The following is a 16,397-nucleotide window of genomic DNA, read 5'->3' on the forward strand; positions in this document are numbered from 1 at the left end:
TCTTTTACCTATGACGTCATTGCTCCCTCCCTCTCATTTACCTATGACATCATTGCTCCCTCCCTCTCTTTTACCTATGACATCATTGCTCCCTCCCTGTCTTTTACCTATGACATCATTGCTCCCCCCCTCTCTTTTACCGATTACGTCATTGCTCATCACACTGCAGCCCGCGTTGCTTTCCTCCTCGCACACATAAATTCTATTACATTATTTTCTGTAGCTACATTTCTCGCTCTCTAACTCTCCTCCTTTCCCTCACTCCCCCTTTCTCTTACCTATGAAGTCGTTGCTCATCCCCAGATCGTAGTCCCATACGGAGATCTCTAGGGTTTTCTTCGCCAGCTGGTCGTGTGGAACTTCATACACAAACTCCTGTAATGTAGAGAGAGAGAAACGTATTCATGTACTCACTATTAGCGGAAAGTTACTCAGATTATGTTTAACATTGAATGTGAAACATGCATTGACTTAAATTCATGTTGATGGTAGGGTAGGTAGTTATGCAGTATTGAAGGAGATGGAAAATGTATTAAAATTATGGCACATAAATTATGAAATTAAATGCATGGGACAATATTCTTACACAAATGCATGAGAAGGGGTAAGCTATAGCTCTCCATCACTTCCAAGGGCATACAGTTCAACTTTAACAAACAACATTAATATGATATATTATATATCTTGCACATCTGGTTGCCAAATGTGAGTCAGAGAAATGGGTTGCCAGATACAGATGTAGGATCTTAATTTGATCACCCGTTTGTTGCTGATTTTCCTGCAAACTTGCAGTGTATTTGAGTTTTAAACAGGCTTCTAAAGTTTGTGATTTCCACTTTGTCCTAACGAACAATGTATCAACCCATTCAAAAATGTTCATTAATTATAATCCACATAATAATTCATTTTTATTGTTGCTAAGGATTATTTTCCTGCAGTAGCAAACTGCTCAAATTAAGAACCTACATCTGTATCTGTGTATTGGAAGAATGATAGATATTACTTCACTAGAAGGTTGCCAGGTATTGGTTTATGTATTAGGGAGAGTGATTGGTAGTGCTCGGAGCGGGTGGAAGTACCTCATTAAACTCGGGATTGAGAGTTTTCTTCTTCACTGTGGTTTTGTACTTGGACTTTTTCCCCATATCAGGCTGCAGCACACTGAGAGAGGGGGAGAAAACAGCGAGGGAGATATAGAGAGAAAGGGAAGGAGGGGATGAGAGTGTGAAAGACAATGAGGCATATGAGAGCGAGTTAGAGGGCATGGGAGAGCACAGAGGAGAAAGAGAGCAAGTGAAAGCCAGATCGAGAGGGAGAGGGAGATATGAAGGGAGAGCAGGAGAATGAGAAAAATATGGAATTTTAATTAGACAGTTGACACAGCATGACGACTGAAAATGCCGCTTTTCCCCCATATTTCTGACACAGGTCTTTTATTGTTTCTGAAACATCAAAGCAAATGATCTTCCATTTAGTCCTCCACCCCGGCATGACATTAAATCCCACCGGAACGAGGGAGGAAAATAGAACAAAGAGAGACAGTGAGAGAAAAAAATTGCAAAAAATTCAGAGCCGAAACTTTCATTTCATTTTTTGGGGAGAGGGCGAGAGAAATCGGTGATGAGAGTGTCAGAGACTCAAAAGCTCAAGCAAAGAGTGGGACAGACAGCTTCCCAGAAGGCCATTGGTTGTTATTGGAGGAGGCATCAGCATAAATTCAAGCAGCGAAGTCATGATGTTCTAGCGGGGAGGAGATATCTCACTCCCCAACACCACCCACCTTCAGCCCAACGTCAATAACACGTACCCAATGACAAGCTAACAGATGTGCTGCTATGGTTGGGGTTTGTTCACAACAAGTAGACAGGAGGGAGGGAGAGAGGGATGAGAGAGAGAAAGAAAGAGGTAGTATGAGAGAGTTCTCAACCAACCCAGTGAAAGAAAGAAACAAATTGGATTTGTTGGAAAAGAGGGAGAGAGGGGTGTTTATAGAAAGAAAGATGGAAGAGGACTGGCCACCCCTCGGAGCCTGGTTCCTCTCTAGGTTTCTTCCTATGTTCCTGCCTTTTCTGGTGAGTTTTTCCTCGCCACTGTGCTTCCACATCTTCATTGCTTGCTCTTTGGCGTTTTAGGCTGAGTATCTGTACAAGCACTTAGTGACAACTGTTGATGTAAAAAGGACTTCATAAAACAAATTGGAATTTGATTGATTAAGATAGAGAAAGAGAGTCCTCAACCAACGCAGTGAAAGAGAGAAAGAAATTGGGTTCGAGAGAATACAAGCTAGGAGAAAAATGAAGACAGAGAGGGATGGAGGGAGAGAGACAGAAGAATGAAAGAACGAGAAAAACAGTCAATTTCACACAGAGACAGAGGATAGAAAAACAGAGTGACAGTTGGAAAGCGGGGAGAGGGAGGAGAGCGAGGAGAGAGAGAAGCAAAACAAACCGCCCAGTTTAGAGACTCACACATCCAAACAGCACATGCCGAGATGACAGTTTGCTCACTCAGCACCAGAGGGACGACTGGCATCCCAAATAGCACCCTATTCCCTACATAGTGTACGACCTTTGAACAGAACCCTATGGGCCATGGCGCACTATACAGGGAATAGGCTGCCATTTGGGAGGTAGAGAAACTGAAATCCTCGTTTCCAATACATAATGTCTCTTCGTGGTCTCTGGTTGGAAGCGATTATGAAACGCTCTAATATCTTAGTTCATCTGTATTAACGGAGAGAGGAAAATAGAGGAACGGCAAGTAGGCAACACACCAGCACTACTGAAGAGGTTCATATTGGTCTTTAAAATGTTGATGGAACGTTGCTCTAACATTTCTGTTCATCTGTATCCGAGAAGAGAGGAAAACAGAGGAAAGGCAGGCCACCCACCTAGAGCAACTGACCTAGAGGTCAATATTGGTCTTCAAGGCATTGATGGAATAGCCTCTTGGTCGCTGTAAACAGGGTTGAGGGGGTTGTGTGGGTGATTGTGAATTTGATACATGCTTAAGTGAATTGTAAAGGCCAGTAGTAGGCGGCTCATAACCATAGGAGCCAATCTTATGTCGGAAAGATAGGAAAATGCCCCCTGGACATTTGTAATGAGAAGTTAATCAGCACAGAATTAAGTACAACATAATATACATATGTATCTCTGTGGTTATTATAAGAGTCCCTGAGTCAGGAATCTCCTAGTCCAAGATCTCCAGCCATGCAATCTTGGATGAGCTACTGGGTGTGCAGGCTTTTGTTCCGGACCAGCATGATCAATGATGACCATACTCTTGTTTAAATGACCTGCGTAGTTGCTACTGCTACTGACATTATTGACATGCTTGATTGACATGATGAGTGGGACCCTACCGGGCGAGGGTATATAGGTGCCTACCACATTGTTCCTACTTAAGGCTCTGACAAAGGCGATTCATGCCGAAACGTAAGACTATTGGTTGTTTCCCCCATCAATAAATCTATTCGATTTACACAGCAACAGAGTGTCATGGTTCCTCCTGTCACCAGAGGGCGGCAGAGACCTAGAGACTTTTATGGACTCGGGTATATCTTGTTATTTCATGATTGTGTCCCTGTTAAAAGAGGTGTGTTTTCTGTGGTCCTTTGTGTGTTTGTTCCCTGAGTGAGTTTGAGACTTAGTGTTTGTCGCTTTTCAAGTGTACTGTGATCCTGCGGCTACCGGTTCTCAGTAAAGTATTATGTTTATCCTTAACCACTGATTCCTTGTCTGGTCTCTTCTCTGCACCTGGGTCCAACCTCACCACGTCACACATAGTGCTCCTTTTTCTTTATTCTCCCGGATAGTCAACAGTTGAAGTATCCTGGGGTAAGGAATGTTTTTTTTTTGAGTCAATGTTGAACTGACATCCTTGTTTCACACAGCTCTGCTTCGTCTATTTTTTTTGCTCTGGTTGAAGGCCCCTGGACATTTTGTAATGAGAAGGTTATTAAGAGTCTGACTCCGAGAACCCATTTGTCTTGCTCTTGGCTCCAGCTTTTGACTCGCTCATTGATGATTAGCATATTTTTTTTGGCTCCCTACCACCCCCTAAAACAGTTTTTGCTCTGAAATAGTGTCATGCAATGATACATTTGACGATGCTGTCTCTTGTTCTCTGTCCTCGTAGATGTGTTAGTGCTGGGTTGGAGCAAAAGCTTGCACACCCAATAGCTTTCCAGGACCAGAGTTGTTCTGCATTCCAAATGCCCCCCACCCCGCCACACATTCTGAAATCACATTCTTGCACCCCCCCCCCCCCCCCCGCCCCACCCCCCCCCAACCCACTTTAATCATTGGGATGTGATACAAAACTAGGCAATGGTGTGCTTTGGAGCCTTGATGACGCCTCTGAGCGGTCAGGTAGCCTGTTTGGAGTGTAAGACTAGATTTAAAAAAACAAGCCCCCCCCCACTACTTCTAAGACCAAAGTTGTGCCCATGAAATAGGGAATAGTGCCATTTGGGGGGGAGCAATGTAAAAGTTCATAGGACCCCAAACTTGAACCCTGCTTAATCTCTTGCAGAAAATGTGTTATGTGAAACTGCAGCCAGCACACAAATCAACTTCCAGCTTAGAATAATATAACTTCTTCATTGTAAAGGGTTTAAACACTGTTTCCCATGCTTGTTCAATGAACCATAAATAATTCATGAACATGCACCTGTGGAACAGTTGTTATGACACTAACAGCTTACAGATGGTAGGCAAATAAGGTCACAGTTACGAAAATTTAGGACACTATAGAGGCCTTTCTACTGAATCTGAAAAACACCAAAAGAAAGACGCCCAGGGTCCCTTCTCATCTACGTGAACGTGCCTTAGGCATGCTGCAAGGATGCAAGAGGAATGCAGATGTGGCCAGGGCAATAAATTGCAATGTCCGTACTGTGAGACGCTTAAGACAGCGCTACAGGGAGACAGGACGGACAGCTGATCGTCCTCGCAGTTGCAGACCACGTGTAACAGCACGTGCATAGGATCGGTACATCCGGACATCACACCTGCGGGACAGGTACAGGATGGCAACAACAACTGCCTGAGTTACACCAGGAATGCACAATCCCTCTATCAGTACGCAGACTGTCCGCAATAAGCTGAGAGAGGCTGGACTGAGGGCTTGTAGGCCTGTTGTAAAGCAGGTCCTCACCAGACATCACCGGCAACAACGTCGCCTATGGGCACAAAACCACCGTCGCTGGACCAGACAGGACTGGCAAAAAGTGCTCTTCACTGACGAGTCGCGGTTTTGTCTCACCAGGGGTGACGGAATGGAATGAGCGTTACACCGAGGCCTGTACTCTGGAGCGGGATCGATTTGGAGGTGGAAGGTCCGTCATGGTCTGGGGCGGTGTGTCACAGCATCATCGGACTGAGATTGCCCCCCTCCCCCAAAATGTCCGGAAACTTGCAGGTGCCTTGGTGGACGAATGAGGTAACATCTCACAGTAAGAACTGGCAAATCTGGTGCAGTCCATGAGGAGGAGATGCACTGCAGTACTTAATGCAGGTGGTGGCCACACAGATACTGACTGTAACTTTGATTTTGACCCCCCCCCCCCCTCACATGTCTATGGAACTTGTTCAGTTGATGTCTCAGTTGTTTAATCTTTTTATGTTCATACAAATATTTGCACATGTTAAGTTTGCTGAAAATAAACACACTTGACAGTGAGAGGACGTTTCTTTTTTTGCTGAGTTTACATACACGCATGCTAAGTCCCTAACCTGGACTCCATCCTAGCTGGAGGGGTGCTTTCATCTTATCTATGAACATAGACAGGGCTCTAACTCCTCTTGCACCACAATGTGATAGGGTGACCAGCTTAGTGGAGTCTGCCACTAGCACAGTCAGTGTAGCCAGCTCAGCTATCCCCACCGAGTCCGTGCCTTGATTTAGGTTGGGCAAAACTAAACATGGCTGTGTTCGCCTTAGCAATCTCAATGGAAGATGGAAGATTGTGATCTCTAACATCTCAAAATAGGGATACTTAATGTTAGATCCCTCACTTTCTAGGCAGTTATAGTCAATTAATGAATCACTGTTCATAATCTTGATGTGATTGGCCTGACTGAAACATGGCTTAAGCCTGAATAAATCCTCTTAAGGATCGGCCCCCTTTTTTTCAATTATTGCCTAAAATGACATACCTAAGTCTAACTGCCTGTAGCATGGATATGCATATTCTTGCTACCATTTGAAAGGAAACACTTTGACGTTTGTTTTTTAAATGAGGGCTCTCCTCCTGGTTACACTAGTGCCCATATCTCCTGCGCATCCCGCAAAGGTGGAGGTGTTGCTAACATTTACGATAGCAAATTTCCATTTACACCCCCCCCAAAAAAATTACTGTTTGTGTCTTTTGAGCTTCTAATCGTGAAATCTATTTAGCCTACTCAATCACTTTTTATAGCTACTGTTTACATGTCTCCAGGGATGTATACATAATTTCTCACAGAGTTCCCTGAATTCCTATTGGACCTTATAGTCATGGCAGATAATATTCAAATGTTTTGGTGACTATAATATTCAAATGGAAAAGTCCACAGACCCACTCCAAAAGGCTTTGGATCCATCATCGACTAAGTGGGTTTTGGACAACATGTCTCTGGACTTGCTCACTGCCAGTCATACTCTGGACCTAGTTTTGTCCCGTGGAATACATATTGTGGATCTTAATGTTTTCCTGATAGTCCTGGCCTACCGGACCACCATTTTATTATGTTTGCAATCGCAACAAATAATCTGCTTAGACCCCAACGAAGGATCATCAAAAGCTGTGCTATAAATTCTCGGACAACCCAAAAATTCCTAGATGCCCTTCCAGACTCCTTCCACCTACCCAAGAACGTCAGAGTACGAAAATCGGTTAACCACCTAACTAAGGAACTAAATGTAATATTGCGTAACACCCTAGAAGCAGTCGCAGCACCAAGAACATTAGTGAGAAACTAGCTCCCTGGTATACAGAAAATACCCGAGCCCTGAAGCAAGCTTCCAGAATTCTTTTACGGAAATGGCGCTCCACTAAACTGGAAGTCTTCCGACTAGCTTGGAAAGACAGTACCGTGCAATATCGAAGAGCCCTCACTGCTGCTCGATCATCCCATTTTTTCCCCTCCAACTTAATTGAGGAGTCTAAGAACAAGTCAACATTTTATTCTAAATAAATAGCAGCAATACACAAGAGAGATTTGGCTTTCATTTCAGCAGTGATAAATTCATGAACTTCTTTGATGAAAGATCATGATCATTAGAAAGCAAATGACGGACTCCTATTTACATCTGCGTATTTCTCCAAAGATCAGTTGTCCTGAGTCTGCACAACACTGCCAGGACCTAGGATCAAGGGAGACACTCCAGTTTGATTAATACTATATCTCTTGACACATATTGGAAAATAGTCATGGCCTCTAAACCTTCAAGCTGCATACTAGACCCTATTCCATTGTAACTGAAAGAGCTTCTTCCTGTGCTTGTCCCTCCTATGTTGAACGTAAGAAACGTCTCCCTGTCCACCGGATATGTACCAAACCCACTAAAAGTGGCAGCAATAAAGCCTCTCATAAAATACAAACCTTGACCCAGAAAATATAAACTATGGGCCTATATCGTCTCTCACATGTCTCTCAAATTTCGAAAAAGTGGTTGCGCCGCAACTCACTGCCTTCCTGAAGACAATGTATACAAAACGCTTCAGTCAGGTTTTAGACCCCATCATAGCACTGAGACTGCACTTGTGAAGGTGGTAAATTACCTTTTAATGGCGTCAGACCAAGGCTCTGGATCTGTCCTTGTGCTCCTAGACCTTTGTGCTGCTTTTGACACCATTGATCACCACATTGTTTTGGAGAGATTGAAAACCTAAACTGGTCTACATGGACAAGTTCTGGCCTGGTTTAGATCTTATCTGTTGAAAATATATCAGATTGTCTCTGTGAATGGTTTGTCCTCTGACAAATCAACTGTAAGTTTCAGTGTTCCTCAAGGTTCTGTTTTAGGACCATTATTGTTTTCACTAAATATTTTCACTCTTGGTGATGTCATTCGGATACATAATGTTAACTTTCACTGCTATGCAGACGATACACAGCTGTACATTTCGATGCAACATGGTGAAGCCCCAAAATTGCCCTCCCTGAAGCCTGTTTCAGACATAAGGAAGTGAATGGCGGCACATGTTTTGCTTTTAAACTCGGACATAACAGAGATGCTAGTGCTAGGTCTCAAGAAACAAAGGTCTTCTGTTGGATCTGACAATTTAATCTTGATGGTAGTTACTCTGGACCCTGATCTCACTTTTGATGAACACATCAAGATTGTTTCAAGGACAGCTGTATTCCATCTACGTATAATTGCAAAAATCAGGATCTTTCTGTACAAAAATGGTGCAGAAAGTTCATCCATGCTTTTGTCACTTCTAGATTAGACTACTGCGGTGCTCTATTTTCCGGCTACCCGGATAAAGCACTAAATAAACTTCAGTTAGTGCTAAACACAACTGCTAGAATCTTGACTGGAACCAAAAAATTGGATCACATTAGTCCAGTGCTAGTCTCTACACTGGCTTCCTGTTAAGGCTAGGGCTGATTTCAAGGTTTTACTGCAAACCTACAAAGCATTACATGGGCTTGCTCTTACCGATCTCTCCGATTTGGTCCTGCCGTACATACCTACACGTACGCTACAGTCACAAGACGCAGGCCTCCTTACTCTCCCTAGAATATCTAAGCAAACAGCTGGAGGCAGGGATTTCTGCTATACAGCTCCATTTTTATGGAATGGAATGCCTATCCATGTGAGAGACGCAGACTCGGTCTCAACCTTTAAGTCTTCATTGAAGTAGGTCCTATGATTGAGTGTAGTCTGGCCAAGGGGTGTGAAGGTGAATGGAAAGGCACCGGAGCGACGAACCGCCTTTGCTGTCTCTGCCTGGCCAGTTCCCCTCTCTCCACTGGGATTCTCTGCCTCTAACCCTATTACGGGGGCTGAGTCACTGGCTTACTGGTGCTCTTCCATGCTGTCCCCAGGAGGTGTGCGTCACTTGAGTGGGTTGAGTCACTGACGTGATCTTCCTGTCCTGGTTGGCGTCCCCCTCGGGTTTGTGCCGTGGGGGAGATCTTCGTGGGCTATACTCAGCCTTGTCTCAGGGTAGTAAGTTGGTAGTTTGAAGATATCCCTCTAGTGGTGTGGGGGCTGTGCTTTGGCAAAGTGGGTGGGGTTGTATCCTGCCTGGTTGGCCCTGTCCAGGGGTATCGTCGGACAGGGCCGTAGAGTCTCCCAACCCCTCCTGTCTCAGCCTCCAGTATTTATGCTGCAATAGTTTGTCGGGGGGCTAGGGTCAGTCTGTCATATCTGGAGTATTTCTCCTGTCTTACCCTGTGTCCTGTGTGAATTTAAGCATGCTCCCTCTAATTCTCTCTCCCTCCCCTCCCAGAGGACCTGAGAGTTCGAGAGTTCAAGACAACAGGTGCGGTAGAGAGAGTTGTAAACAGCAGGTCCGGGACAAGGTAGCATGTCCGGTGAACAGGTCAGTGTTCCATAGCCGCAGGCAGAACAATTGAAACTGGAGCAGCAGCACGATCAGGTGGACTGGGGACAGCAAGGAGTCATCTGGCCAGGTAGTCTTGGGGCATGGTCCCATGAAAAGCCAACTGACATTCACTCCTGAGTTGCTGACCTGTTGCATCCTCTACAACCACTGTGATTATTATTATTTGACCGTGCTGGTCTTCTATGAATGTTTGAACATCTTGGCCATGTACTGTTATAGGGCTCCCGAGTGGCGCAGCGGTCTAAGGCACTGCATCTCAGTGCTAGAGGCATCACTACAGACACCCTGGTTTGAATCCAGGCTGTGTCACAACCAGCCATGATTGGGAGTCCCATAGGGCATCGCGCACAATTGGCCCAGCGTCGTCCGGGTTTGGCCGGTGTAGGCCTTCATCGTAAATAAGAATTTGTTCTTAACTGACTATTCTAGTAAATAAATAAAGATACAAAATAAATTATTATAATCTCCAACCAGCACAGCCAGAAGAGGACTGGCCACCCCTCAGAGCCTGGTTTCTTCCTAGGTTCCTGCCTTTTCTAGGGAGTTTTCCCTAGCCACCCTGCTTCTACATCTGGATTGCTTGCTTTTGGGGTTTTAGGCTGGGTTTCTCTGTAGAACTTTGTGACATCGGCTGATGTAAAAATGGTTTTATAAATACATTTCATTGATACACTCCAGACAACTACTGCTGTGCAGGTGTGTCACACTGACCGAAGCAATGCATTCTGGGATGCTGGGGGCATAGCGGATCTTAACTTCAAAACTTCCATAAAAGTAGGTTCAGTGACACACACACTGAGAAAGAGGCAACCACGCTCACCACAGTTCCTCTCCTACAGACAGTGAGAATATGTCTGACAGGTGAGATTCACCCAGGCCGCATCCCATATAGCATTCTATTCCCTAAAGCACTACTTTTGTCCCGAGCCATATGGGCCCTGGTGAAAAGTAGTGCACTGTTTAGGGAATAGGGTGCCATTTGGGATGCACATCTTGGTTGTTTCAGAGCATCAATTCTGCTCAGTTGCTGATCACTGACTCCCTGAGCAGACTGACTGATCTACACATCATTTTTGCCTCCTAAATAACTACTGTAATTCGTAAATCAGTCATATCTAGATTGATGCTCTCAAACATAGCCAACTAGTCAGGGTCACAGTTTGCAAGTGCAGAGACAGCACTTATAACTAAAAGTTACACATTGCCATGAGGGGAAAATTATGATGAAACACTTTTAACCAAAAACATATATTTTTTTTACTTGAGCGAGAGCTTGCGCCTTTTCCCCCTCATGTAAACCTTACATTTCAGCTGCGCCTCCATTCGATTTTGAGTCTTACCCTACATACTTCGGTTAGAGTATGCCTTTAAACCACCATCACAAACAGTACAGGCAAATAGTTACTCTCTTTGAGTAACAACAAAAGAGCACAGACAAGCGCGACGGACCTCGCCAAAATAGGATCAACAGAACTGCTCGCTCGGAGGCGATACAACAATAACAGCAGCCGCCGTTGCGACACTCCGCTGCTTCTGATTCTACCGGCCAGCTTGACTGAACACACTTCAAACACACGGGACAACTCCCCACAGTACGAGAAGAGAGACGGCGTCTCGAACACAGCTCAGACATAATAGGCTGCTAACTAAACAGCAGGCGGTGAATGTCAGAGATTTGAGAGTGTGAAAGACGAGCGTCTCCAACGCAGCTCAGACGCAAGGCGTCTCGAAGACAGAGATGAGAAACTATAAGAGAAAAGAGACTTGAACGCAACTCAGACAGAAGCCTGCTTAATCACACGGAGTGGATGTCGTAAACAAACAATTTGATTTGTGGCTGTAAAATAGGAGAGTGCATTGAACGTGACACAGATACTAAACTGCACGTCAAAGACAGCAAAATATGAGACACTCTCAAATAAGAGAGGGCCTAAAATAAGATTTGTGACTGTAAAATAAGAGAGCTCCGACATACTAAACAACAGATACTGCATGTCAAAGATTTTTTTTTAAAGAGATTAAAGATCAAATAAAAAAGCGGGGAAAATGAGAGAAAAACAATTTCTTGGCTCCAGAACTCTATCGTGCCATACATCAAAATAGAGGCAGATAAGACACCCAGCTCTGGCTCAAAAGAGCAGGAACAAATCAATGAACAGCAAAAAAGTGGAGAAAAATGAGGAAAGGGAGAGAGAAAAAAAAAGAACGAAAAGCAGCTCTTTCTGTCTGTCACGGGTCTGCTTACAGCCTCCCTGCTTCGTTTCTTTATCTGAATCTAGCCTTGACTGGAAGAAGTTGGCGTCACAGCTCAATAATCTCAATGGGGAAGTTGGAGGAGTTAGAGGAGTTCCAGGGAGTCAGGAATGAGAGTATATGTAGTTAGCGGTAGGCGTCTTTGTCCCATTGACTAACCTCTTCTCTCCATCTTTTGAGGTTTAGATTGAGTTCCTACTTCCTACATATTTTTCTACATCTCAAAAGTGATGGGACATAGGCTACTGAATAACAGGAAGTGTATGCCAAAGAAAATTAATCTCAAAAGGGATGGGGGAGGAATGTATATGAGGGAGCCATGAATGAGAATGAGGATATGTGTCGTCATTTATAAACCTATTTTCCTCTCGACTAACACCTTCTCTCCATCTTCAGGCCCACTGAATTCCGAGATAGGGTCATAGGGTGATTCCATAAACTCAATCTCTCATATATGGACTGGTGATGCATTAAACATATCTATATCACTCCAATGCATCTCTCTCTCTCTCTCTCTCTCTCTCTCTCTCTCTCTCTCTCTCTCTCTCTCTCTCTCTCTCTCTCTCTCTCTCTCTCTCTCTCTCTCTCTCTCTCTCTCTCTCTCTCTCTCTCTCTCAACATCTCTCTCTCTCTCAACATCTCTCTCTCTCTCAAATCTCTCTCTCTCAACATCTCTCTCTCTCTCTCCACATCTCTCTCTCTCTCCACATCTCTCTCTCTCTCTCAACATCTCTCTCTCTCAAACTATTTCTCTCTCTCTCAAACTATTTCTCTCTCTCTCAACATCTCTCAAACTCTTTCAACTTCTCTCTCTCAAACTCTTTCTTTTTCTCTCAAACTCTTTCTTTTTCTCTCAAACTCTTTCTTTTTCTCTCAAACTCTTTCTTTTTCTCTCAACATCTCTCCCTCTCTCTCAACATCTCTCCCTCTCTCTCAACATCTCTCCCTCTCTCTCTCTCCCTCTCTCTCTCTCTCTCTCTCTCAACATCTCTCTCTCAACATCTCTCTCAACATCTCTCTCTCTCTCTCAACATCTCTCTCTCTCTCTCTCTCAACATCTCTCTCTCTCTCAACATCTCTCTCAACATCTCTCCCTCTCTCTCAACATCTCTCCCTCAACATCTCTCCCTCTCTCTCAACATCTCTCCCTCTCTCTCAACATCTCTCTCTCTCTCTCAACATCTCTCTCTCTCTCTCTCTCTCTCAACATCTCTCTCTTTCTCTCAACATCTCTCTCTCTCTCTCTCAACATCTCTCTCTCTCTCTCTCAACATCTCTCTCAACATCTCTCCGTCTCTCTCAACATCTCTCCCTCTCTCTCAACATCTCTCTCTCTCTCTCTCTCTCTCTCTCTCTCAACCTCTCTCTCTCTCAACCTACTCTCTCTCAACCTATCTCTCTCTCAACCTCTGATTGCTTGGCTATGGAAAACCAACTGACATTTACATTTGAACATCTTGAAGAACAATCTGGCCTTAATGGCCATGTACTGGCCACCCCTCAGAGCCTGGTTCCTCTTTAGGTTTCTTCCTATGTTCCTGTCTTTCCTAGCCAACGTGCTCCTATATGCTCTCTCTCTCTCTACATCTCTCTCTCTCAAACTCTTTCAACTCCTCTCTCTCAAACTCTTTCAACTCCTCTCTCTCAAACTCTTTCAACTCCTCTCTCTCAAACTCTTTCAACTCCTCTCTCTCAAACTCTTTCAACTCTTTCAACTCCTCTCTCTCTCTCTCAAACTCTTTCAACTCCTCTCTCTCTCTCTCAAACTCTTTCAACTCCTCTCTCTCTCTCTCAAACTCTTTCAACTCCTCTCTCTCTCTCAAACTCTTTCAACTCCTCTCTCTCTCTCTCTCTCTCTCTCTCTCTCTCTCTCTCTCTCTCTCTCTCTCTCTCTCTCTCTCTCTCTCTCTTTCTCTCTCAACTTCTGATTGCTTGGCTATGGAAAACCAACTGACATTTACATTTGAACATCTTGAAGAACAATCTGGCCTTAATGGCCATGTACTGGCCACCCCTCAGAGCCTGGTTCCTCTTTAGGTTTCTTCCTATGTTCCTGTCTTTCCTAGCCAACGTGCTCCTATATCTGCACTGCTTGCTGTTTGGGGTTTTAGGCTGGGTTTTTGTATAATCACTTTGTGACATCTGCTGATGTAAAAAGGGCTTTATAAATACATTTGATTGATTATACATTTCTTATTATTTGTACTGTTGTTACAATCTCATCTTGGATTTAAACATTTGACCCCTGAATATGGGAATTCCCAACATACTTTACATTGAAGTCCCACCCCTCCTCACCACATTTTACAAACAAGTGCAGGGGGAACCCAGAGCCCTATACTACGAATCAGAGGGTTATACTGCGACGCAAGCTAGATCTACTCAGGGTATTCTAAGGCTAGCCAGCTTCAGTTAGCTTTACATTCCAGCTCAGGCTTAATCCGTACCACGACGGTGGATATTGCTCATCTGCCTTGCTGCTAGCAGGCTTGTAACTGCACGTGGATAGTCGAACGCCAAACTCTTCACTGAGACAATGCTGAAACATCAATCCATGGGTGAGTCAGTGCCATTTGTGCCAAAATCTAAATGAAAGAAACGTTATCTTGCAAATTCAGCTGGCTATGGTGTGAAATAGGCTTTTAGAAGTGCTGTCATTATTTGATTTCTTATCGTGCATGACGTCTTTGGTGTGGTTTTGATGTTCCCCCCTCCTATCAATAAAATACTTGTATTAAGTCCTCCAAAGGTTTTACTGTGGGTGAAGTTTTAAATGCACTCTGTCATTATTATATATTTTTATTATTTTATTTTAATTGAAAAATTTTACCCCCTTTTCGTAGTATCCAATTGTTAGTAGTTACTATCTTGTCTCATCGCTACAACTCCCGTACGAGCTCGGGAGAGACGAAGGTCGAAAGCCATGCGTCCTCCGAAACACAACCCAACCAAGCCGCAATGCTTCTTAACACAGCGCGCATCCAACCCGGAAGCCAGCCGCACCAATGTGTCGGAGGAAACACCGTGCACCTGGCGACCTGGTTAGCGCGCACTGCACCCGCTCCGCCACAGGAGTCGCTAGTGCGCGATGAGACAAGGATATCCCTACCGGCCAAACCCTCCCTAACCCGTACAACGCTAGGCCAATTGTGCGTCGCTCCATGGACCTCCCGGTCGCGGCCGGCTGCAACAGAGCCTGGGCTCGAACCCAGAGTCTCTGGTGGCACAGCTAGCACTGCAATGCAGTGCCCTAGACCACTGCACCACCCGGGAGGCCCCACTCTGTCATTATTAAATGTGTAACGTGATAGTTATTTTAACATGACTCTTTTAACACACCAAAAAAAAACATTTAATTCAAATGTTTAATCAGTCATCTTCCTCAAATGAAGGGGAGGATGAAGCAACCTTAGCGAGAGGGAGGGAATCTGATTTTGTTGGTTCTCAACTCGCAGCAGAGACACTTGATCAAATCCTGAGTAGATATACCACTCTGTTTCAATCGAAAGTTACAGATGATGCCCTTGAGAGCACCATCTTATCAACATCAACACTACAAGCGAATAGAAAAAAAGGCCTTTTTTAATGAAACCATGTAGGAGTGGAAACGGAATCTAATGACTGCTGGGGATTTTCATATTCAGGTGTGAAGTGTACCAATAAGGATTATCTGTTTACACCGAGGATGCGTCCCAAATGACACCCCTATTCCCTAGAGTGCGCTACCTTTGACAAGGGCCCATAGGAAATATGGTGCCATTTGGGACTCCGGCTCAGCCTGAATGCTCTGTCAAGACATGATGCCGACAGTATATTTACAGTGCAGGTTGTCATATGAATAACAACAAGCCTGCTAGCTTACATAATGCCAGCACAGTGATTCCCAATGTGCCTCTAGGAAACCTATCACGACTGCACATTTTAATCAAAGGCTTGACGAGTAGCTGATTAGTTGAATCAGGTGTGCTATTTTCCCAAACTGGAAGAGGAAATATGCAGTCTGGTGGGTATTGTAGGACCAGATTGGGAAACATTGACTAGTGACAGTTTAGACTCTAGAGAGTAAAAGCAGTTGATTATTTATTTATGTTGCATGTATTTATTTATGCCAGTCAGTCTCCCTATCAATTTGTATGGAGGTTTCAATGTGTCATGACTCGTGCACTATAACAAGGTGGTGGTAGAGACTGTCAATGTGACATATGTAGTCGTTACACATAGACATAACCAGCATCAGTGTGCTAGCTTAGCATATAGCGCTGCCTCCCTGAACTTGCCTCTGACTGGGCTTGAACCAGGGTCCTCTACCTCATCAACACACCTGACAACACACACCTGACAACATGAGCTATAAGCAAAGGATCCAATTCGATAGCACCAGCGAGATTTCACGCTAGCTGTCCCCTCAGCAGGAAAAACAGAACTAGACAATCATTTGTGCCAGGTGTGATATCCCTCCTAAATAGCTCGGGCTAATGTTCCTATCGACTCAGTAAGGCCAGCAGGCTAGTCTTTTTTTATTTTTTGATGTTTTATTGGTATGTAACTGTTATGAAAGTTGTATTGTCCATTTTGTTTT

The 16,397-nt window shown here is 44.3% G+C and overlaps 1 protein-coding gene across 1 annotated transcript in view; it reads right to left on the bottom strand.

Annotated features, from left to right (window-relative positions):
- Positions 1 to 16,397, bottom strand: part of LOC129855866 (double C2-like domain-containing protein beta) — a 55,365-nt gene that overhangs the window by 12,618 nt on the left and 26,350 nt on the right. Inside the window, exons 9-10 of the mRNA XM_055923959.1 lie at positions 1,080 to 1,161; positions 279 to 375 (exon numbers count right to left, since the gene is read on the bottom strand). Coding sequence (XP_055779934.1) covers positions 279 to 375; positions 1,080 to 1,161 — 179 coding nt within the window. The remainder of the gene's footprint in view (positions 1 to 278; positions 376 to 1,079; positions 1,162 to 16,397) is intronic.

The sequence above is a fragment of the Salvelinus fontinalis genome, chromosome 5 (assembly GCF_029448725.1).
Source record: "Salvelinus fontinalis isolate EN_2023a chromosome 5, ASM2944872v1, whole genome shotgun sequence".
Classification (NCBI taxonomy): domain Eukaryota; kingdom Metazoa; phylum Chordata; class Actinopteri; order Salmoniformes; family Salmonidae; genus Salvelinus; species Salvelinus fontinalis.